At 43.2% G+C, this 18,931-nt stretch overlaps 1 protein-coding gene across 4 annotated transcripts in view; it reads left to right on the forward strand.

The window, feature by feature from the left end:
• Window positions 1–18,931, forward strand: part of mipepa (mitochondrial intermediate peptidase a) — a 234,065-nt gene that overhangs the window by 204,877 nt on the left and 10,257 nt on the right. For 2 of the 4 annotated variants that reach the window (XM_041200012.1, XM_041200015.1), the window contains one exon: window positions 1,193–1,266. In XM_041200012.1, the coding sequence (XP_041055946.1) occupies window positions 1,193–1,266 (74 nt within the window). Of the gene's footprint in view, window positions 1–1,192; window positions 1,267–1,359; window positions 1,492–18,931 lie in introns of those variants that run through there. The other 2 variants (XM_041200016.1, XM_041200014.1) reach the window with 2 other exon arrangements.

Below are 18,931 nucleotides of genomic sequence, written 5' to 3' on the forward strand. Positions count from 1 at the left end.
CTCTGTTTTAAATGGGTGCCTCCTTATTCTGAGACTATGCCCTCTGGCCCCAGATTCTCTCATAAGGGGAAACAACCTCTCAGCATCTACCCATGTCAAGCCCTCTAAGAATCTTCAATGTTTCAATAAGGTCGCCTCTCATTCTTCTAACTCCATTGAGTACAGGTCCAACCGATTCAACCTCTCCTCATAAGAAAATCCCTTCATCCCCGGGATCAACCTAGTGAACTTTCTCTGGATTGCCTCCAATGCCAGTATGTCTTTCCTTAGATTAGGAGAACCAAAACTGTTCACAGTATTCTAGGTGTGGTCTAACTAGTGCCTTGTATAGTTTTAGCAAGACTTCCCTATTTTTATACTCCATTCCCTTTGAAATAAAGGCCAATATTCCATTTGCCTTCCCTATTACCTGCTAAACTTGTATGCTAGCTTTTTGGGATTCACGTATAAGGGTCCCCAAATCCCTCTGTGCTGCAGCTTTCTTCATTTTTTCTCCATTTAAAGAATATTCATCTTCTCTATTCTTCCTGCCAAAGTGCACAGCCTCACACTTTGCCACATTATATTCCATCTGCCACATTTTTGCCCTTTCACTTAACCTGTCTATATCCCTCTGTAGACTATTTGTGTCATCCTCACCTTTGTGTCATAAATATAAGCTGGTGTTGTTTGAGGTCCAATGGCTGCAGGTTTAGCTGCAAGTTAGCTAAACACACCTAATGGAAGGTCAGGACTACCCACAGGAAAAGATTTAAATTTCACTGCTTCCCTCCATCGCAGCAGCCATGTCATGGATGCTATGCATCAGTTGTATTATGGGATGTCCCAAGACCCAACACATTATCAACCCCTGTGACATGGAAGTTGTTCCTTTTTCCAGAAAAAAGGAATAAATGTGCTTTTTGACATTTAGATGAAAACAACATAAAATTGTAATCAATAGGCATTGTGATGTCAACTGTAAACATAAATTTAGATAAAGTAGTGCTCATTACTTTCAGGCTAAAAGAAATAAGTTGAAAACAGCTATATTTTTTGGCACTTTCCTATAATATGGTAAATTTATCATTTCAAAGCTGATGATACTGCATTTATAAATAGATCCAACTCTGTTCTGAAAATGTGGATCACAAGCTTTGCTGCTGAGCAAGATAAGAGTGCATGTGATGTAACATTACCCTTTTTTCTTCAGGGCTGTCGGAGAGCGCTATCGCAGAGAGATGCTGGCACATGGTGGTGGAAAAGCACCTATGTTCATGGTTGAAGGTGAAACAAAATCATTTTTACACTTGCTTTTTACCTCAAAATGTTGTATTTGAAATGTCATATCCAGGCTACTGATCTTTGTATATATTATAGGGTAGCATTGATGATAAAAGGGAAAAGCAGCATGCACAGTTGTTGAAAGGCACATCTAGAGTTAATTTTCTGGCCAGGGACCTACTCTGATGTCAGAGAAAGTTTCATCATGAACAGTACGGTAGAAACAACTTTGCTGGCCTGTACAGGAAGGCTGGGAGTTCCTAGGTGGGTGGATCCCCTTACCAGCAAAATCTCTGATACTGCTTCAACTGTAATACAGCATTTGAATTTGAAGACCTTTGTGTAGTGTTTGTGTTTCTGTATATTGAAAAAACCATTCAGAATGTGTAATATTCTCTATTTTAAATCTGTTCAAACTTTTGCGCTGATCACATTTTTATAGCACTGTAGCATATTGGAATTTTGACCCACTTGGTCAATCAGATTTCATTTATATTATGTTACTGATGTTAGGTCAGGTTCAGTATTTTTAAAAAAGACTACCTACAAGAGACAAACTACTGAGTATATTGATTAGGAGAATCAGATAAAGTACTCAAAAGTAGACCCATCAAATTATGGACTGGCACATATCAATGTTTTCTGATAATAGGGAATTGTTAGGCACATTCCATGGCAGCTTATGTTACTCCTACAAGGAAGTTTTTTATTCAACGTAGGGGCCTTCGCTAAACAAACAATGTAATTGCTCTGAGCTTCACAACAGTTGGAATTGGTTTCTAATTCATGGCAGTATAATTTGATTGTTAGCTATATGAGTCTGTGAACTGGGAAACTAGGCTATTGGATAGATCAATAGAGAAGCAGTGGCAAACATTTAAGGAGATATTTCAGAGTATTCAGAATAAGTGCTTTCCTATTATAAAGAAAAATTCTAAGGGGAGGACCCACCATGTGTGGTTAACTAAAGATGAGTAGCGGGACAGATGAATGCACAGAATATAAAAAAACAGCAGAGAATGACTAAAAGGTTAAGCAGGAGAAAGAAATGAGTATAAGAGGAAGCTGGCTAGAAATGTAAAAACGGATAGCAAGAGTTTCTACAGGTATTTAAAAAGGAAAAGAGTAAGTAAAGTGAGTGCTGGTCCCCTAGAGAGTGACAGTGGGGAGTTAATAGTAGAAAATAAAGAAATGGCAGAAGAAATGAACAAATATTTTGCTTCTGTGTTCACTAGAGGATACAAAAAACATTCCAGTAATGGCTGCAAATCAGGAGGTGAACGAGAGAAAGGAACTTGGTGAAATTGAAATCACTAGGGAAATGGAACTGAGCAAATTGATGGAGCTGCGGGCTGGCAAATCTTCGGGTTCCGATCGATTATGTCCTAGGGCCTTAAAAGAAACGGCTAATGAGGTTGATGTCTGTCGTGGAAAAATTGTTGGAATCGATCATTAAGGGGGTTATAGCTGGGCACTTAAAAGAGCTCAAGGCAATTGGAAAGAGTTAGCATGGTTTTGTGAAAGGAAAATTATGTTTAACCCATTTATTGGAGTTTTTTTGAAGGGGTAACATGCACAGTGGTTAAAGGGGAGCCTGTAGACATATTGTACTTGGATTTCCAGAAGGCATTTATTAAAGATTATTACGGAATATAAAAGCACTTGGTGGAGGGGGTAATATATTAGCATGGATAGGAGTTTGGCTGGCTGGCAGAAAGCAGAAAGTATGCATAAATGAGTCTTTTTCACACTGGCAAGATGTGACAAGTGGAGTCCCACAGGGTTCTGTGCTGGTGCCTCAACTTTTTACAATTTACATCAATGACTTAGATGAGGGGAGTGAAGACATGGTAGTTAAATTTGCAGTTAACACAAAAATAGGTAGGAAAATATGTTGTGAAGAGGACATGAGGTTGCAGGTGGATATACAAAGGTTGAGTGAGTGGGCCAAGATCTGGCAAATGGAGTTTAATGTGGGAAAATTGGAAGTTGTTCACTTTGGCAGTAAGAACAAAAAAGCAGAGTATTGCTCAAACGGAAAACGACTGCATAATTCTGGGGTGCAGAGGGATCTAGGTGTTCTAGTATGAGTCACAAAAAGTTAGAATGCAGGTACAGCAAGTAATTAAGAAGGCTAATGGAATGTTATCTTTTATTAGGAGAGGGACTGAACATAAAAACAAGGAGGTTATGCTTCAGTTATACAGGGCATTGGTGAGACCACACCTTAAATACTACCTGCTGTTTTGATCTCCTCATTTAAGGAAGGACGTAAATGCATTGGAGATGGTTCAGATGAGGCTTATCAGATTGATAACTGAAATGAGTGGGTTGTCCTATAAGGAAAGGTTGGACAGACTTGGCTTGTTTCCACTGGAGCTTAGAAGAGTGAGAGGTGATTTGATTGAAGTATACAAGATCCTGAACGGCCTTCACAAGATGGATGTCAAAAGGATGTTTCCTCTTGTAGGCAAGTCCAGATCTAGGGGGCACTGTTTAAAAATTAGGGTCGCCCTTTTAGGACAGAGATGAGATTTTTTTTTCTCTCAAGGGGTTGTGCGACTTTGGAACTCTCTACCTCAGAAGGCGGTGGAAGCGGGGTCACTGAATATTTTTAAGGCAGAGGCAGATAGATTCTTGCCAGGCGATGGAATCGAAGGTTATTGGGATGGCATTGTGGAAATTGAAACACAAGAAGATCATCTATGATGTTATTGAATGGCGGAGCAGGCTCGAGGGGCCGAATGGCCTAATCCTGTTCTTATTTCTATGAGTCACTTGGATCTTGGATCACAGAGCTGATGGAACAGTACCGTCCTCTGTCTGTCTCCCTGTCTTACTTTATCTCTCTCTTACTTTTTCTCTAAGATTAAGATCTTAGGGTAGTTTAAGTCTGTATCAGCCAGAAACTCAGATCTTTATCTCTAGCCAGGCTCAGTTATGTACACCTATGGTCTACAACAGGAAATGTTACTGACAGTTAACTTGGGATTGTCAACTTGTGAGCGGGTTTAGATCATAATAGGGACAGGGCTGTGCATTTTACTTGATGTTCACCTTAATATTGAATCATATCAGACCTTGTTTCATCAAGAGTTTGCACAGCTCACTTTGAGAGATTAAAGAAATACATGGTGAAAGACCTGAGTATCTGATGGTGCTATTATAATACCCTCGGCTATCATACAGGTAGACGTAATGAGGCCGTGAATCAACTCCTACAAATATAGGAAACTCAAAGCACTTATGGAAGTGCCTGGTATCACTGACCCCAAGTAGATATCTACTGCAAACCCAAATTTATAACCGGAACCATTACAGAGGTTGCCAAAGCAGCTGATAAATTCAGACAGACCAACTTCTCCATTTCATTATTCAAGAGACCAACTCAAGAGATTTGGTATAAAAATCATGAGTTTCTTTTTTTTCCAGTCATAAGCCAATATGGATCATTGTTTATGAACCTTACTGGTGGGTTATTTAATCTCTAACAGGTCAGACCTCTACAAAATTTTTCAGATGGCGGGGTTTCCCACACCACTGCAGAAATAGTCGACAGGGAGCACACCCACGCTCTAACACTCCCTGGAGCTCAATTTGTTGCAGGCAGGATTTCTTTCCCCATCTGGGGAGGATGTCCTACCTCGGAGAGCTGATTCACGACAGCTCTACAGTCCCAGCAGTGCCACCGGGAGCAGTAGCCGCTGCTGGGACTGTACTGAGTCCCACAGAACAAAGTGCCATGATCCCAGGAAGCAGGTAAGTTGGTCTTGGGGGGTCCTCAGTGGGGCCAGGAAAAGAGGCCTGGGGAAGGGGTTGGGTTGCAAGGCTGTAGGCAGGAGGCCCCCAATCTGGGAAGGGGGCCCTTGAGGGTGCCTTCTACCCCTGTCCCTGACCTCTTCCTGCTGGCTTAAAAATTGTGGCCAGGCTGTGAAGTAGCCATTAATGAGTCACTTTAGGGCTTCAATTGGGGCGAATGTGCTTAGGCTACCCTAGGCCTTGCCCACACTGCCACCCCTGCACCCTACCATTAAAATTGTTGGCAGGTCAAGGGTAAGCAGACAGGTGGCAAGAAGGATACCTGCAGAATTTTACAGGCCCCCACCTGCAAACCCTGCTGGTGGGGATAGTAAAATAATGCCCAATATATGAAAGTGCTTAGCAAAAAAACTTTAAAAATCCTATTATCTGGGTATAATTATGGACCCATCTCCAGGGGAGGGGATAGGATAGTGGTGGCGGGGAGGCACATATAATGCCACATTTTCTTCTCAAAGGCCAGTGAGCAAAACACACAATGCAGAATTCGGTCTTCACAGTTGCTAGATGTGTGGCGAGGAGACGGTTCATAACTGTAGGTAGCCATGTTACCCAGACAATGCTGGAGCCTTAGAAACCAAAGAAGGATTGTTACTAGAAAGTCCCAGACACACAAAGTGGACAAGATGTTAAGGTGATGTACTGCTAATCTATTCTGATTGAGAAGCCGCTTAAGAAAGCATACAGGACCCTGGACTTTAAATATTGGCATAGATTCCAAAAGCAAGGAAGTTATGAAAAACCTGTATAAAACACTGGTTAAGCCATAGCTAGTGCATTGTGTCCAGTTCTGGGCACTGCACTTTAGGAAGGATGTGAAGGCAGTATGGAGGGTTATTACGGACAGTAGGGGGGTTAATTTAAACAGCAATAATTTCTCCTCTCACCACCCGTTTGTAAACAGAAAGGTGTTTTGATTTGTTTCCCTCTTTATAAGCAGTGGCATATTTCCCAACCCCTGGGTTGTGGTGCAATCCAATTTTCTATTAATAGCCCCACAGCAAACCCAGTATAGGATGAAGGTTTGTTTATTTGCACACACTCAAAACACAAAAGAGGGTTTGCAACGTCCCCCTTGTACTCAGATAATAAAGAGAAGGATAGAGAAAATAAAGATTTGCAGTACAGAGACCACAGAGAATAAAAAATTTGTTTCCCGAGTCCAGAATCAAAGTCCAATGGGGTATTCCTCCACGGAGGTCAGTGGGTTGAAGACCGATGCTGGATAATTCACTTTTCAGTGGTGTTGACATCGCACGATGAGATAGGCATGCAGAGATGAATCAGAGTTGGAGGCAATGGTGCAGACATCCAGCAGAAGCAGGGTAAATGGGGCCAGATATCCAACCTGTAGCTTTAAGACTTATTGCGTTGTATAGTATCACGTAACAATGTGAACAAATCAGCTCTAAGTGAGGGGAGCCTTAGAGTGGAAGTTCCTCTCCTACTAGTTGTGGAGCTTGATGGAAGCATGTAACTGCTACAGTTACCACATTCCCTAAAGCTACATTTACTACAGAGAAGTGGTCAATGTTGTTAATGTCCTGTTGCCTGGTGATGAGAGGGCCTTGTTGCTCCCCAGTTATCACTGTCTTGGTCTTCTGGCAACTGATGTGTAGACCAACCTTGGCACCACTACTCTCAAGACTGGTGGTCACACCTTAGAGTGTTCGATTCTTCACCCAGCAAATTGATGCTAAATAAAGTTCGAAGTTTCTAATGAGAAACCTATCTGGAAAATCAAGTCCATAACAAATTGGCGACAAGGATAAATCGGGTATGGTGTTGTCCCTCACCCAGCGACTGAGAGTATCTTGTTAAACAGAAGAAAAGGAAGACGTACTCACCAGATATGCCACATTTTGGTAGGATTGACCCCTTTGAACCATCCACAGAGGATTGGTGTCAATATGTAGAACATCTTGGGTTCTATTTCCAGGCAAACGAAATAACTGGGGAGGAAAAGAGGAGAGCAATTTCCTAAGTGTTTGCAGGAGTAAAACCTATAATTTAATCCCAAGTTTGACAACCCCAAACTCCCCTGATTCAAAGACCTTTGGTGAATTGGTAGACCTCTTAAAGGGGCACTTCCAACCCAAACCCTCAGTCACCATGCAAAGGTTCAGGCTTAATTCGAGGGCTAGAGCCGTGGGGGAGACCATTGCAACATACGTGGCAAAATTTAAATAACTGACTGAACACTGATTTCGGGGACACCCTAAGCGATATGCTCAGGGATTGTTTGGTCTGCGGTGTGCAAGATGAAGCCATTCAAGGATGATTATTAGCTGAAGTAAACCTCAATTTTGAAAAAGCATTGGAAATAGCATTTGAAGTAGAAAGCGCCAATGCGAGCGCAGGCTTTACAAGGTGCACACAATGGCACCGTTTTCCAGTTGGGGTGGGAACCAACAGCCAGGTTTGGCACGAAAACCATGATTCCGCCGTGAAGCAGGAGATAGTCCCCGGTACCCGAAAATTTAAAATAAATGCAGGAAACAGCTCAGCAGCGTATATGAACATGAATTATTACCGATGTGGAAGCACCCATACTCCTGAAACTTGCTATTTTAAAGAGGTGGCGCGCTATTTTTGCCATGAAAGAGCGCACGTACTGAAGCATTGTAAAGCAAGATTGAGACAGACTCCCAGGCAGCAAGCTAAGTTAATCGAAGCACATAATGTGGAAGAACCAGAAACCACCAATTCTGATATTTACTCCCTGATTAATGAAAAAGTAGGGAAGACAGAGCTAATCACTGTTACTCTGCAGGTAATTGGAAAACTTTTAATGAATAAAGCAGACACTGGCGCTTTGACCACTGTAGTGGGAGAGCACACCTTCAAATATTTAAACAGGGTACTCAACAATTGAACCCAAAACAAAAATTGCTGTGGAGTGAAAGACAGGGTTAATGTTTCGAGTCCAGATCACTCTTCTTCAGAACTAAAGAGAAGTAGAAATGTGGTGTCATATATACTGTTTAAGGGGGGGTGGGACAAATGAAGCTGGATAGCAGGCCAGTGATAGGTGGAGGCAAAGGAGAGAATGCAAAAGATCTCATATACAAAAGGTCGAAGGGATAAAGCAATGAATGGAAATAAATTTTAAAAATAATAATGGAGCTAGGTGGGGAAAAAATGTATATATAAAAATTTAAAAATCAATATTTGAAAGAAAGGGGATCAAAACCCCTTTTTGATCCCCTTTTTTCAAATATTTTAAAAAATTTTTATATATACATTTTTTTCCCATCTATTTCTATTATTATTTTTAAAATTTATTTCCATTCATTGTTTTATCTCCACCTTTAGCCTATTTTGATCTTTTCTCCCACACCTTCCCCTCCCCCCACCCCACCCCCACAAGGGCCATCTGTCACTTGCTCATCCTGCTTTCTACTCTTAATGTCACCATTAGCACCTCCTTTAGCCAGTATCACCACAATCAACACCCCTTCGACCTTTTGTTTATGACATCTTTTGCAATCTCTCCTTTGCCTCCATCTATCACTGCTTTCTATCCAGCTTCACCTGTCCCACCCCCCTTAAACAGTATAAATTTCACCACATTTCTACTTCTCTTTAGTTCTGAAGAAGAGTGATCTGGACTCGAAACGTTAACCCTGTCTTTCACTCCACAGATGCTGTCAGACCTGCTGAGTTTTTCCAGCAATTTTTGTTTTTGTTTCAGATTTCCAGCGTCCGCTGTATTTTGCTTTTACTCAACAATTGAATTTGAAGCAGACTTTAGCCAAATTGAAAACATACTGGCGAAGCTATCCAAGTGAAGGGTATTACCACTGTACCTGATTATAATAAACACCAACAGTACAACTCCTAGAGATGGTAGTAAAAAGCAAAGGACCACGCTTTCTAGATTGTGATTGGTTGAAAGAAATTAAACTAAATTGGTCTGAAATTTTTCAGTTAAGAGTAGGAGGACTGCCGTGCTGCTAAAGAAATATGGTATGGTTTTTCGAGATGAACTAGGGAGAATCAAAGGCCTACATGCTAAGATCTGCGTTTACTCAGAAGCAACTCCTCGTTTCTTTAAAGCAAGGCTGGTGCCATGTGCTCTGTGGGAGAAGGTTGACACTGATCATATTGAATGGTGGAGCAGGTGCAAATGGCTTATTCCTGCTTCTAGTTTCTATGAATTGAACTATTTAACGATGTTGGGGGTCATACAGTCAGTTGAATTCTCAGAGTGGGCAGCACCTATAATCCAGATCTGTGGGGACTATAAACTAACAATAAACAAAACTGCCAATTTGAGCAAGCACCCTTTCCCCAAGATTGAAGACCTCGATGCTATATTAGCACGAGGGAACAACTTATACTAAACTAGATATGAGCCAAGCATATCAGCAGCTGGAACTGGATGATACCTCCAGAGAATTTGTGACCATTAACACCCACAAAAGGTTATATTAATATACGTGCCTGCCCTTCAGTGTTTCTTCGGCCTGCGCGATAGAGGACGATTGAGAGCTTGCTCCAAGGACCGCCTCCAGTCATGGTCTACCTGGACGATGTCCTAAAAAGGGGTTCATGGAAGCTGAACACGTGGCTAATTTGGAGGAAGTCTTGAAACGATTTTTGGAAGTAGGGATATGCTTAAAAAAAGAAAAGTGTACCTTTCAGGCAAGTGAAGTTGTTTATTTGGGCCCCAGGCGGATGCACAAGGGTTATACCAGGTAGAAGAAAAAGTTAAAGCTATTAAGGAGGCACCTTCGCCTAAAAATGTCTCTGAACTCAAGTCATTCTTAGGTATGGTTAATTATTATGGTCGATTCCTACCCAACTTATCAAGTCTGAGCCCCTGTACAATCATTATTAACGATAAACCAGTGTTGGGTTTGGAAGTCACCCCATGAAAAAACCTTCATGAAAGTTAAACAACTCTTGCACTCTCCAAACTTGCTAGTACAACATGACCCAACAAAGGAACTGGTATTAACCAGAGAAATGTCCCCCTGTGGCGTGGGAGCGGTACCATTGCACATGGTGGACAATGGTTCAGAAAGGCCGATAGGCTACGTGTCCAGGACCCTTTCCACAGCCAAAAAAAATTCGCAAATTGAGCAAAAAGGGTTATCAATTATTTCCGGAGCTAAAAAATTTCACCAATACGTATATGGCTGACGATTTACGATAGTATCTGACCACAAACCACTCTTGGGTCTATTCAGTGAAGAAAAAGCTATCCCTCCCATAGCTTCTGCACGAATTCAAAGATGGGCCCTAATTTTATCCGCATATGAATACACTTTTGTGCACAGACTAGGGATGCATATATCCAGTGCTGATGCTCTTAAGTTGCCTTCCTTTGCAGGAGAGCAATGAACATGCCCCAATTCCCCAAGAGATCCCCAAAGCAGATAAGAAATTGGACGAATCGTGATCTAGTCCTGTCTAGAGTGAGGGACCAAGGCCAGGATTTTGCCCTCGTTGGGCGGGGGTGAGTGGGAATGGTCGGGAAGCTAACCGTCGACCGCAGCCCGCAATCGGGGCCCGACCATGATTTCATGCTGGTGGGTCCAATATGAAACGCACGCTGCAGCGCTCAGCGATGCCTGTGTGAGGAGGGAGGCGCGTGTGCGTGCAGGAAAAGAGATGGAAGATTTTGAAAAATTAAAACAAAAGATTTTTAAAATGTTAACGTCATGTGAGCAGGGACATGTTAGAAATTAATTTGAAAATTTTAAATTTTTTAATGACAGATCTAAACCTCATCCTGCCCGTGGATGAGGTTGCGCAAAACATCCAATGGCTGCTTGGCTTTTTCGCCTGCCCGCCAACCATAAGGTTAGATGGGCAGTGAATAATTTAATTCAATTACATCCTTAATGACCTTAATAGACCTGTTAATTGTTGGCGGACTTCCGCACCTGCCCGCTGACTGAACTATCGCATCAGTGCATGATGACGTTGGGATGCTTGCCTGACATAATCGCGTGTCGTATTACGCTCATTGGGTCAGGTGTTTGCCTGCCCAACGAGCAGAAAGTTGAAAGGATGATCCCAGGAAACAGTCCCTGATGAATTGAAGCCATTCTTCACTTGAAGGAATGAATTGAGTATTCAAGATGGTACCCTGTTATGGGGTGCGAGAGTAGTTGTTCTTTCACAAGGAAGGGAACTACTCTTAGCAGAGTTGCACAGAGTACATTTGGGAATCTCAAGAATGAAGATGATCGTGTGAAGTTACATTTGGTGGCTGGGCATGGACAGTGATATCAAGAAGGTGGTTAAACACTGTATACAAGGCCAACAACAACAGAAGTTATCTGTTGTGGCCCCACTGCACCCATGGGAATAGCCTGGTAGGCCCTGAGTGAGACTGCACATGGATTACATCAGCCCCTTTCTAGGCAACATGTTGCTACTAACAATTGACACACATTCCAAATGGCTAGAGATGTTAGGTCTCCAACATCAGGTGTGACTATAGAAAAGTTATGCCAATGCTTTTCTATACATGGAGTGCCAGAAGTAATCATTTCAAATAATGGTACTGGATGGTGTCAAGCTTCTTGAGTGTTGTGGGAGCTGCACTCTTCCAGGCAAGTGAGGAATATTCCATCACACTCCTGACTTGTGCCTTGTAGATGGTGGACAGGCTTTGGGGAATCAGGAGGTGAACTACTCAGCACAGTATTCCCAGCCTCTGACCTGTTATTGTAGCCACAGTATTTATATGGCTGGTGCAGTTCAGTGCCTGGTCAATGGTAACCACCCCCCCAGGATGTCGATAGTGGGGGATTCCGTGATGGTCATGCCATTGAATGTCAAGGGGTGATGGTTAGATTCCATCTTGTTGGAGATGGTCATTGCCTGGCACTTGTGTGACGTGAATGTTACTTGCCACTTGTCAGCCCAAGCCTAGGTATTGTCCAGGTCTTGCTGGATTTGGGCATGGACTGCTTCAGTATCTGAGGAGTTACGAATGGCGCTGAACATTGTGCAATCATCAATGAACATCCCCGCTCTTGACTTTATGATGGAAGGACCGTCATTGATGAAGCAGCTGAAGATGGTTGGGCCTAGGACACTACCCTGAGGAACTCCTGCAGTGATGTCCTGGGACTGAGATGACTGACTTCCAACAACCACAACCATCTTCCTTTGTGCTAGGTATGACTCCAGCCCATGGAGAGTTGTCCCCCTGATACCCATTGACTCCAGTTTTGCTAGGGGCTCTTTGATGCCACACTTGGTCAAATGTCGCCTTGATGCCAAGGGCAGTCACACTCACCTTATCTCGGAAGTTCTGCTCTTTTGTCCATGATTGTATCCAAGGCTGTAATGAGGTCAGGAGCTGAGTGACCCTGGCGGAACCCAAACTGGGTGTTAGTGAGCAGGTTATTGCTAAGCAAGTGCTGCTTGATAGCGCTGTTGATGACCCCCTTCCATCACTTTACTGATGATTGAGAATAGACTGATGGGGCGGTAATTGGTTGGGATGGAGTTGTCCTGCTGTTTGTGTACAGGACATACCTGGGCAATTTTACACATAACCAGGTAGATGCCAGTGTTGCAGCTGTACTAGAACAACTTAGCTAGGGACACAGCAAGTTCTGGAGCACAAGTCTTCAGTACTGTTGCCAGAATGTTGTCAGGGCCTATAGCCTTTGCAGTATCCAGTGCCTTCAGCTGTTTCTTGACATCACATAGAGTGAATTGAATTGGCTGATGACTGGCATCTATGATGCTGGGGACCTCTGGAGGAGGCCGAGATGGATCATCTACTCGTCACTTCTGGCTGAAGATTGTAGCAAATGCTTCAGCCGTATCTTTTGCACTGATGTGCTGGGCTCCCCCATCATTCAGGATGGGGATATTTGTGGAGCCTCCTTCTCCAGTGAGTTGTATAATTGTCCACCACCATTCACTCCTGGATGTGGCAGGACTGCAGAGCTTAGATCTGATCTGTTGATTGTGGGATCGCTTGGCTCTGTCTATCACTTTCTGCTTATGCTATTTGGAATGCAAGTAGTCCTGTGTTATACTTCACCAGGTTGACGCCTCTTTTTTTACGTATGCCTGATGCTGCTCCTGGCAAGCCTTCCTGCACTCTTCATTGAACCAGGGTTGATCCCCTGGCTTGATGGTAATGGTAGAGTGAGGGATATGCTGGGCCATGAGGTTACAGATTGTGTTCGAGGACAATTCTGCTGCTGCTGATGGCCCACAGTGCCTCATGATGCCCAGTCTTGAGTTGCTAGATCTGATCGAAATCTATCCTATTTAGCATGGTGGTAGTGTGACACAACACAATGGAGGGTATCCTCAATGTGAAGCCGGGTCTTCGTCTCCACAGTGACTGTGCGGTGGTCACTCTTAGCAATACTGTCAGACTCTCCATTGCTGTGGGTCTGGGAGGAGTAAAAAAAAGTGTGGGAATGCAATAGATATAGGAGATTCAATTGTAAGGGAATAGATAGGCGTTTCTGTGGCTGCAAATGAAATTCCAGGATGGTATGTTGCCTCCCTGGTGCTAGGGTCAAGGATGACTCAGAGTGGCTACAGAACATTCTGAAGGGGGAGGGTGAACAGCCAGTGGTCATGGTACACATTGGTACAAACGATCAAGGTAAAAAAAGGGATGAGGTCTTAAAAGCAGAATATAGAGAGTTAGGAAGTAAGTTGAAAAGTAGGACTTCAAAGGTAGTGATCTCAGGATTACTACCAGTGCCACGTGCTAGTCAGAGTAGAAATAGGAGGAAATATCGGATGAATATGTGGCTGAAGAGATGGTGTGAGGGGGAGGATTTCAGATTCCTGGGACATTGGGACCAGTTCTGGGGAAGGTGAGACCAGTACAAACGGGACGGGTTACACTTGGGCAGGCCCGGGACTGATGTCCTAGGGGGAATATTTGCTAGAGTGGTTGGGGAAGGTTTAAACTAAAATGGCAGGGGGGTGGGAACCTATGCAAGGAGTCAGGAGGGGGAATCAAGAACAAGAACAAAAGACAGAAAGGTGAATAAGAAAAGTGATAAGCAGAGAAATGAATGGCAAGAATCAAACAGGGCCTCAATGAAAAATTGACAAGTAATGTTAAAAAGACAAGCCTTAAGGCTTTGTGCCTTAACGTGAGGAGCATTCGCAATAAAGTGGATGAATTAACCGTGCAAATAGATGTAAACAGGTATGATATAGTCGGGATTACGGAGACATGGCTGCAGGGTGACCAGGGATGGGAACTGAACATCCAGGGGTATTCAGGTTTTAAGAAGGACAGACAAAAAGGAAAAGATGGTGAAGTTGCATTGCTGGTTAAACAGGAAATTAATGCAATAATGAGGAAAGATATTAGCCCCAACGATGTGGAATCTGAATGGGTAGAGCTGAGAAACACTAAGGGGCAAAAACGTTAGTGGGTGTTGTATATAGACCCCCAAACTGTAGTGGTGATGTTGGGAAATATGTGCAATGTAAATGAGTGTTTATTTTCTTTGTCTCAAATGATTGGGTTTCTTCCCATTTTATAAAGATTGTCGGAAGAAAATTGAAAATTACCCAATAAGCTTGAAAAGATTGTGTTTAGAACAAGCTTGCCTGCAAAATGTGACAACTGTGACCAAGAGCGATACTTCATGCGTGACAAGAAGCATGACACAAATGTGTCACTAGCGTTGTTTGGGGAAGGAAACCTGCTGTCCATACCTGACCTGGCCTTCATGTGACTCCAGACCCACAGCAATGTTGTTGACTCTGAAAAGCCCTCTGAAATGGCCTTGCAGGCCACTCAGTTGTATCAAACAGCTACCGAAAAGTCAAAAAGGAAAGAAACCAAACTATCCACCTGGAATCAACCTAGGCATCAGAAACTGCAACATCACACCTGGCCCTGTCTCTGCTGCAAAGCCTTCTTTACAAGCATCGCGGGGCTTGTGCCAAAATTGTGAGAGCTGTCCCACAGACTAGTCGAGCAACAGCTTGACATTGTAAACTATGATTCTATGAGTATGACATTGTTCTAGATACCAGGGCCAGGGAGAAAACAAGGGCTGTCTTCTCTTTATGGGCCCCTTCCTGCCCTTCACCACCACTCCCCCACTTAACCCTCCCCCTCAATCATGGATGATATCTTTTCCCCTTTCAAGATTCACCAAACAATTCACCAAAAAATCCCAGAAACGTTCTAGTAAAATTATAATGCCTATTGTTGGCATCAGATTACAAATATCATCTGATATCTAAGTAGCATGGATCATTAATATTAAGAGCAGTAACAATATAATGCAGTGTTAGTTTGCGTGCACTCTATATGTGATCTCACCGTGGCTATTAAACAAACCAAATTTTACTTTAGCAGCATTGTGCAATGTTAATTTGACAGGAAAATATCCCATTAGTTATCTGTACACTGCAGACAATACCGTACTGATTTCGGATACCGCCTCAGTCCTCATTAACATGTTCTGCACATTGCATCATATACGTATGAATTAGGAACAGGAGTAGGCCATTTGGACCTCGATCAATTCAATAAGATCATGGCTAATCTAATTTTAACCTCAACTTTACATTCCAGCCTACCCTCCGATAACCTTTCACCCCCTTGCTCATCAAGAATCTATTTCCGCCTTGAAGATATTCAATGACTCTGCCTCAGCCACCTTTTGAGGAAGAGAATTCCAAAGTCTCTCAACGCTCTGAGAGAAAAAAAAATTCCTCATCTCTGTGGCCCTAGTTCTAGGTTCACCCACAAGAGGAAACACCCTTTCCATATCCACCCTGTCAAGTCCTCTCAGGATCTTTTTATGTTTCAATCAAGTCACCCACTACTTTTATCGAGAAATGGCTGAAGGAATTGGATACTGCAAAGGCTTTGAGCCCTGACAACATTCTGGCAATAGTACTATACTACTACCCTCAATCATCAGTAAAGTGATGAAAGTGGCACTTACTCAGCATAAACCTGCTCACTTTAGGTTCCTCCAGGGCCACTCAGCTCCTGATCTCATTACAGCCTTGGTCCAAACATGGACAAAAGAGCTGAACTCAAGAAATGATGTGACTGCCCTCGACATCAAGGCATGACACCAAGTCATCCTCACAAAACTGGAGTCAATTGGAATAAGGCAGAAAATTCTCCACAGGTTGAAGTCAAACCTATCACAAGGGAAGATGGTTGTGGTTGTTGGAAGTCAATCAATCATCTCTTTCCCAAGACATCACTGCAGAAGTTCCTCAGAGTAGTGTCCGTGGCTCCAACCATCTTCAGCTGCTTCATCAGTGGCTTTCCCTCTCCCATGATTGCACAATATTCATACTCCTAACTGCTCAGATACTGAAGCAGTCCGTGTCCTTATGCAGCAAGACCTGGACAACATGCAGGCTATGGCAGAGAAGTGGCAAGTAACATTAGCAACACACAAGTGCCAATCAATGACGATCTCCCCATGACATTCAATAGCATTACCATTGCTGAATCCCCCACTATCAACATCCGGGGGGGTTACCATTGACCAGAAACTGAACTGGACCAGCCACATAAGTACTGTGGCTACAAGTTGCTGGGAATTCTGTGGCAAGTAGCTCACCTCCTTACTCCGCAAAGCCTGTTGACCATCTACAAGGTTCAAGTAAGGATTGTGATGCAATACTGTCCACTTGCCTGGATGAGTGCAACTCCAACAACACTTAAGAAGCTTGACGCCATCCAGGACAAAGCAGCCCACTTGACTGGCACCCCATCTACCATCTTAAATGTTCACTCCTTTCACCACTCACACACACTGGCAGCAGTGTGTACCATCTGCAAGATGAAATGCAGCAACTCACCAAGCCCTCCTTCAGTAGCACATTTCAGATTCGTGACCTCTACCACCTGGAAGGTCAAAGGCAGCAGTTGCGTGAGAACACCACCTGCAAGTTCCCCTCCAAGCCACATGCCACCCTGACTTGGAACTATATTGCCGTTCTTCACGGTTGCTGCATCAAAATCCTGGAACTCCCTCCCTAACAGCACTGTGGATACACCTACACCACGTACACTGCAGTGGTTCTAGCCAGTGACGCCCACATCCCTTGAAAGAATAAAAAAAAACCTGAATTATGCTGGCCAGGATAAACACACAAGCGCTTAATTTAATCCTTTACAGTTGTATTATTTATAATGAGTTGAGTGTATATGCTGTATTGTAATGATGGGTTTGAGAAAGAATGAACTTGTCTTTATGTAATGCACAATGTATTATCAGGGTCATTTAATTAATAGTGACTGGTCTAGATTTTCATCTTTAGCATAACTTAGCCAAATGGCTATTTTCAAATAGTAGGTTGACACAAGTTAGATAGATTGAATTAGAGGAAGATTATAGGGTTATGGGGAGAGAACAGAGCAATTGGATTATTTTAGCATTGCTCTTAACAAAGAGTCAGCACTGATATAATGGGCTAATAGCCTCCTTCTCTCTAAAATTTCTGTGGTTCTAATTACTCTCTGATGTCTATAGTAAATTGGCCCTAAACAATCCTGATCTGTGCCCTCTCGCTGAACTGCCATAATACATCAGGAATTATTGATTCACATTCAATGTTTTTTTTCTCTATAAAATCCTCCCAGAGATTTCTCAGGAAATAATAGCCCTGGCTTATCAATTTGTACTTCACAGTTCTTTATGATCAGCCTCATTAATATTCACAACGATGCCTCTGGGGTCGTGAATAGCCTCCTTTAATTTGTAGCCATCAAAGCTATATGCAGTGCTCCAAGTAGCCTCACTGGGGCATAGTATAGGTCTAGTATAATCTCTGGGGATTTGAATTCAGCTGATTTGGCAAAATAGCCAGCATTGTTTGTTTGTTTGTGGCTGCATTCAAGTGGAAAATTGAAACAAGTTAAATTTAGAAGGATTGTGACAATCAAAGAGGAGTAGCAGAATAGAATAGAACTGTTGCCAGCCTTTGGAATGCCTCTTAAGACAGCACGATCCATTAGCAGCCTATGCTGAGCCACAGTCCTAACCCCACTTTCCCCAGTCCCCCTTCCTTCGCTGAGCCCACATTCCCTTAGCATCCTTTCTTCCCCTCCCCTAAACCCCACCCACTGACCTCTATTCTCAAGACAACCTTGAGCCTACACCCCCTGACTTCTGTTCCCCAGTTTTCCTCTCTTCCTCAGCCCCTGTCCCCATTCCATAATTTTCTCCTTCTCCCTATCTTCTGACCCTATGCCCCAAGCCCCTTCCATCTCACCCCAGTTCCCTATTTTACTCTCCTCTGCCCCTTGGTCTGTTGCCACTGTCTCCCCCTGTTCTGCCATAATCTCATTCTCACCCCGAGCTCAAATCACCCTTTTCTTTCCCCTTCTAACCTCAGTCTCCTATCCTCTGCCCAGTCTCCCTGTTCATTCCCCGATCCATCTCTCCACCGGGCTCTTTCCTCTCACCAGTTGATCTTGTTTCCAGTCATTTCTAAGCAGGGACCACTATCTGCAGTGTAGGGGTGAAACTTTCTCTGATTTGGTGACATCATGGAACAGGGATACTGCCACTCAGGTGGAAGGTTTACAACACAAAGATCTTCCAGACACTGCATCAGTGTCCCATTTTTGGATACTCTAGGCCAGGGCAATCTGTGAGAGTTATCAATTCTACCTGCACCTCTTCACCAGATCAGGGCAACATTTCTGAGAGGAGTTCCTGGCCTACTCCAGGAACCCCGCCTGTTACAACCTCAGGCCATAACAAAATGTTTAGTAATTGAGGGCTGTCGTGAGTCCTGTGAAGGACCCAGGAAAATAGCCCACCCCATGCACCCCAAAGACCTTAAAGGAAATTTTACCAAGTAATTATTACCTATAGGTCTGTTTAATCGCTGAAAATTTTTT

Source organism: Carcharodon carcharias, chromosome 11 (assembly GCF_017639515.1).
Source record: "Carcharodon carcharias isolate sCarCar2 chromosome 11, sCarCar2.pri, whole genome shotgun sequence".
Lineage (NCBI taxonomy): Eukaryota > Metazoa > Chordata > Chondrichthyes > Lamniformes > Lamnidae > Carcharodon > Carcharodon carcharias.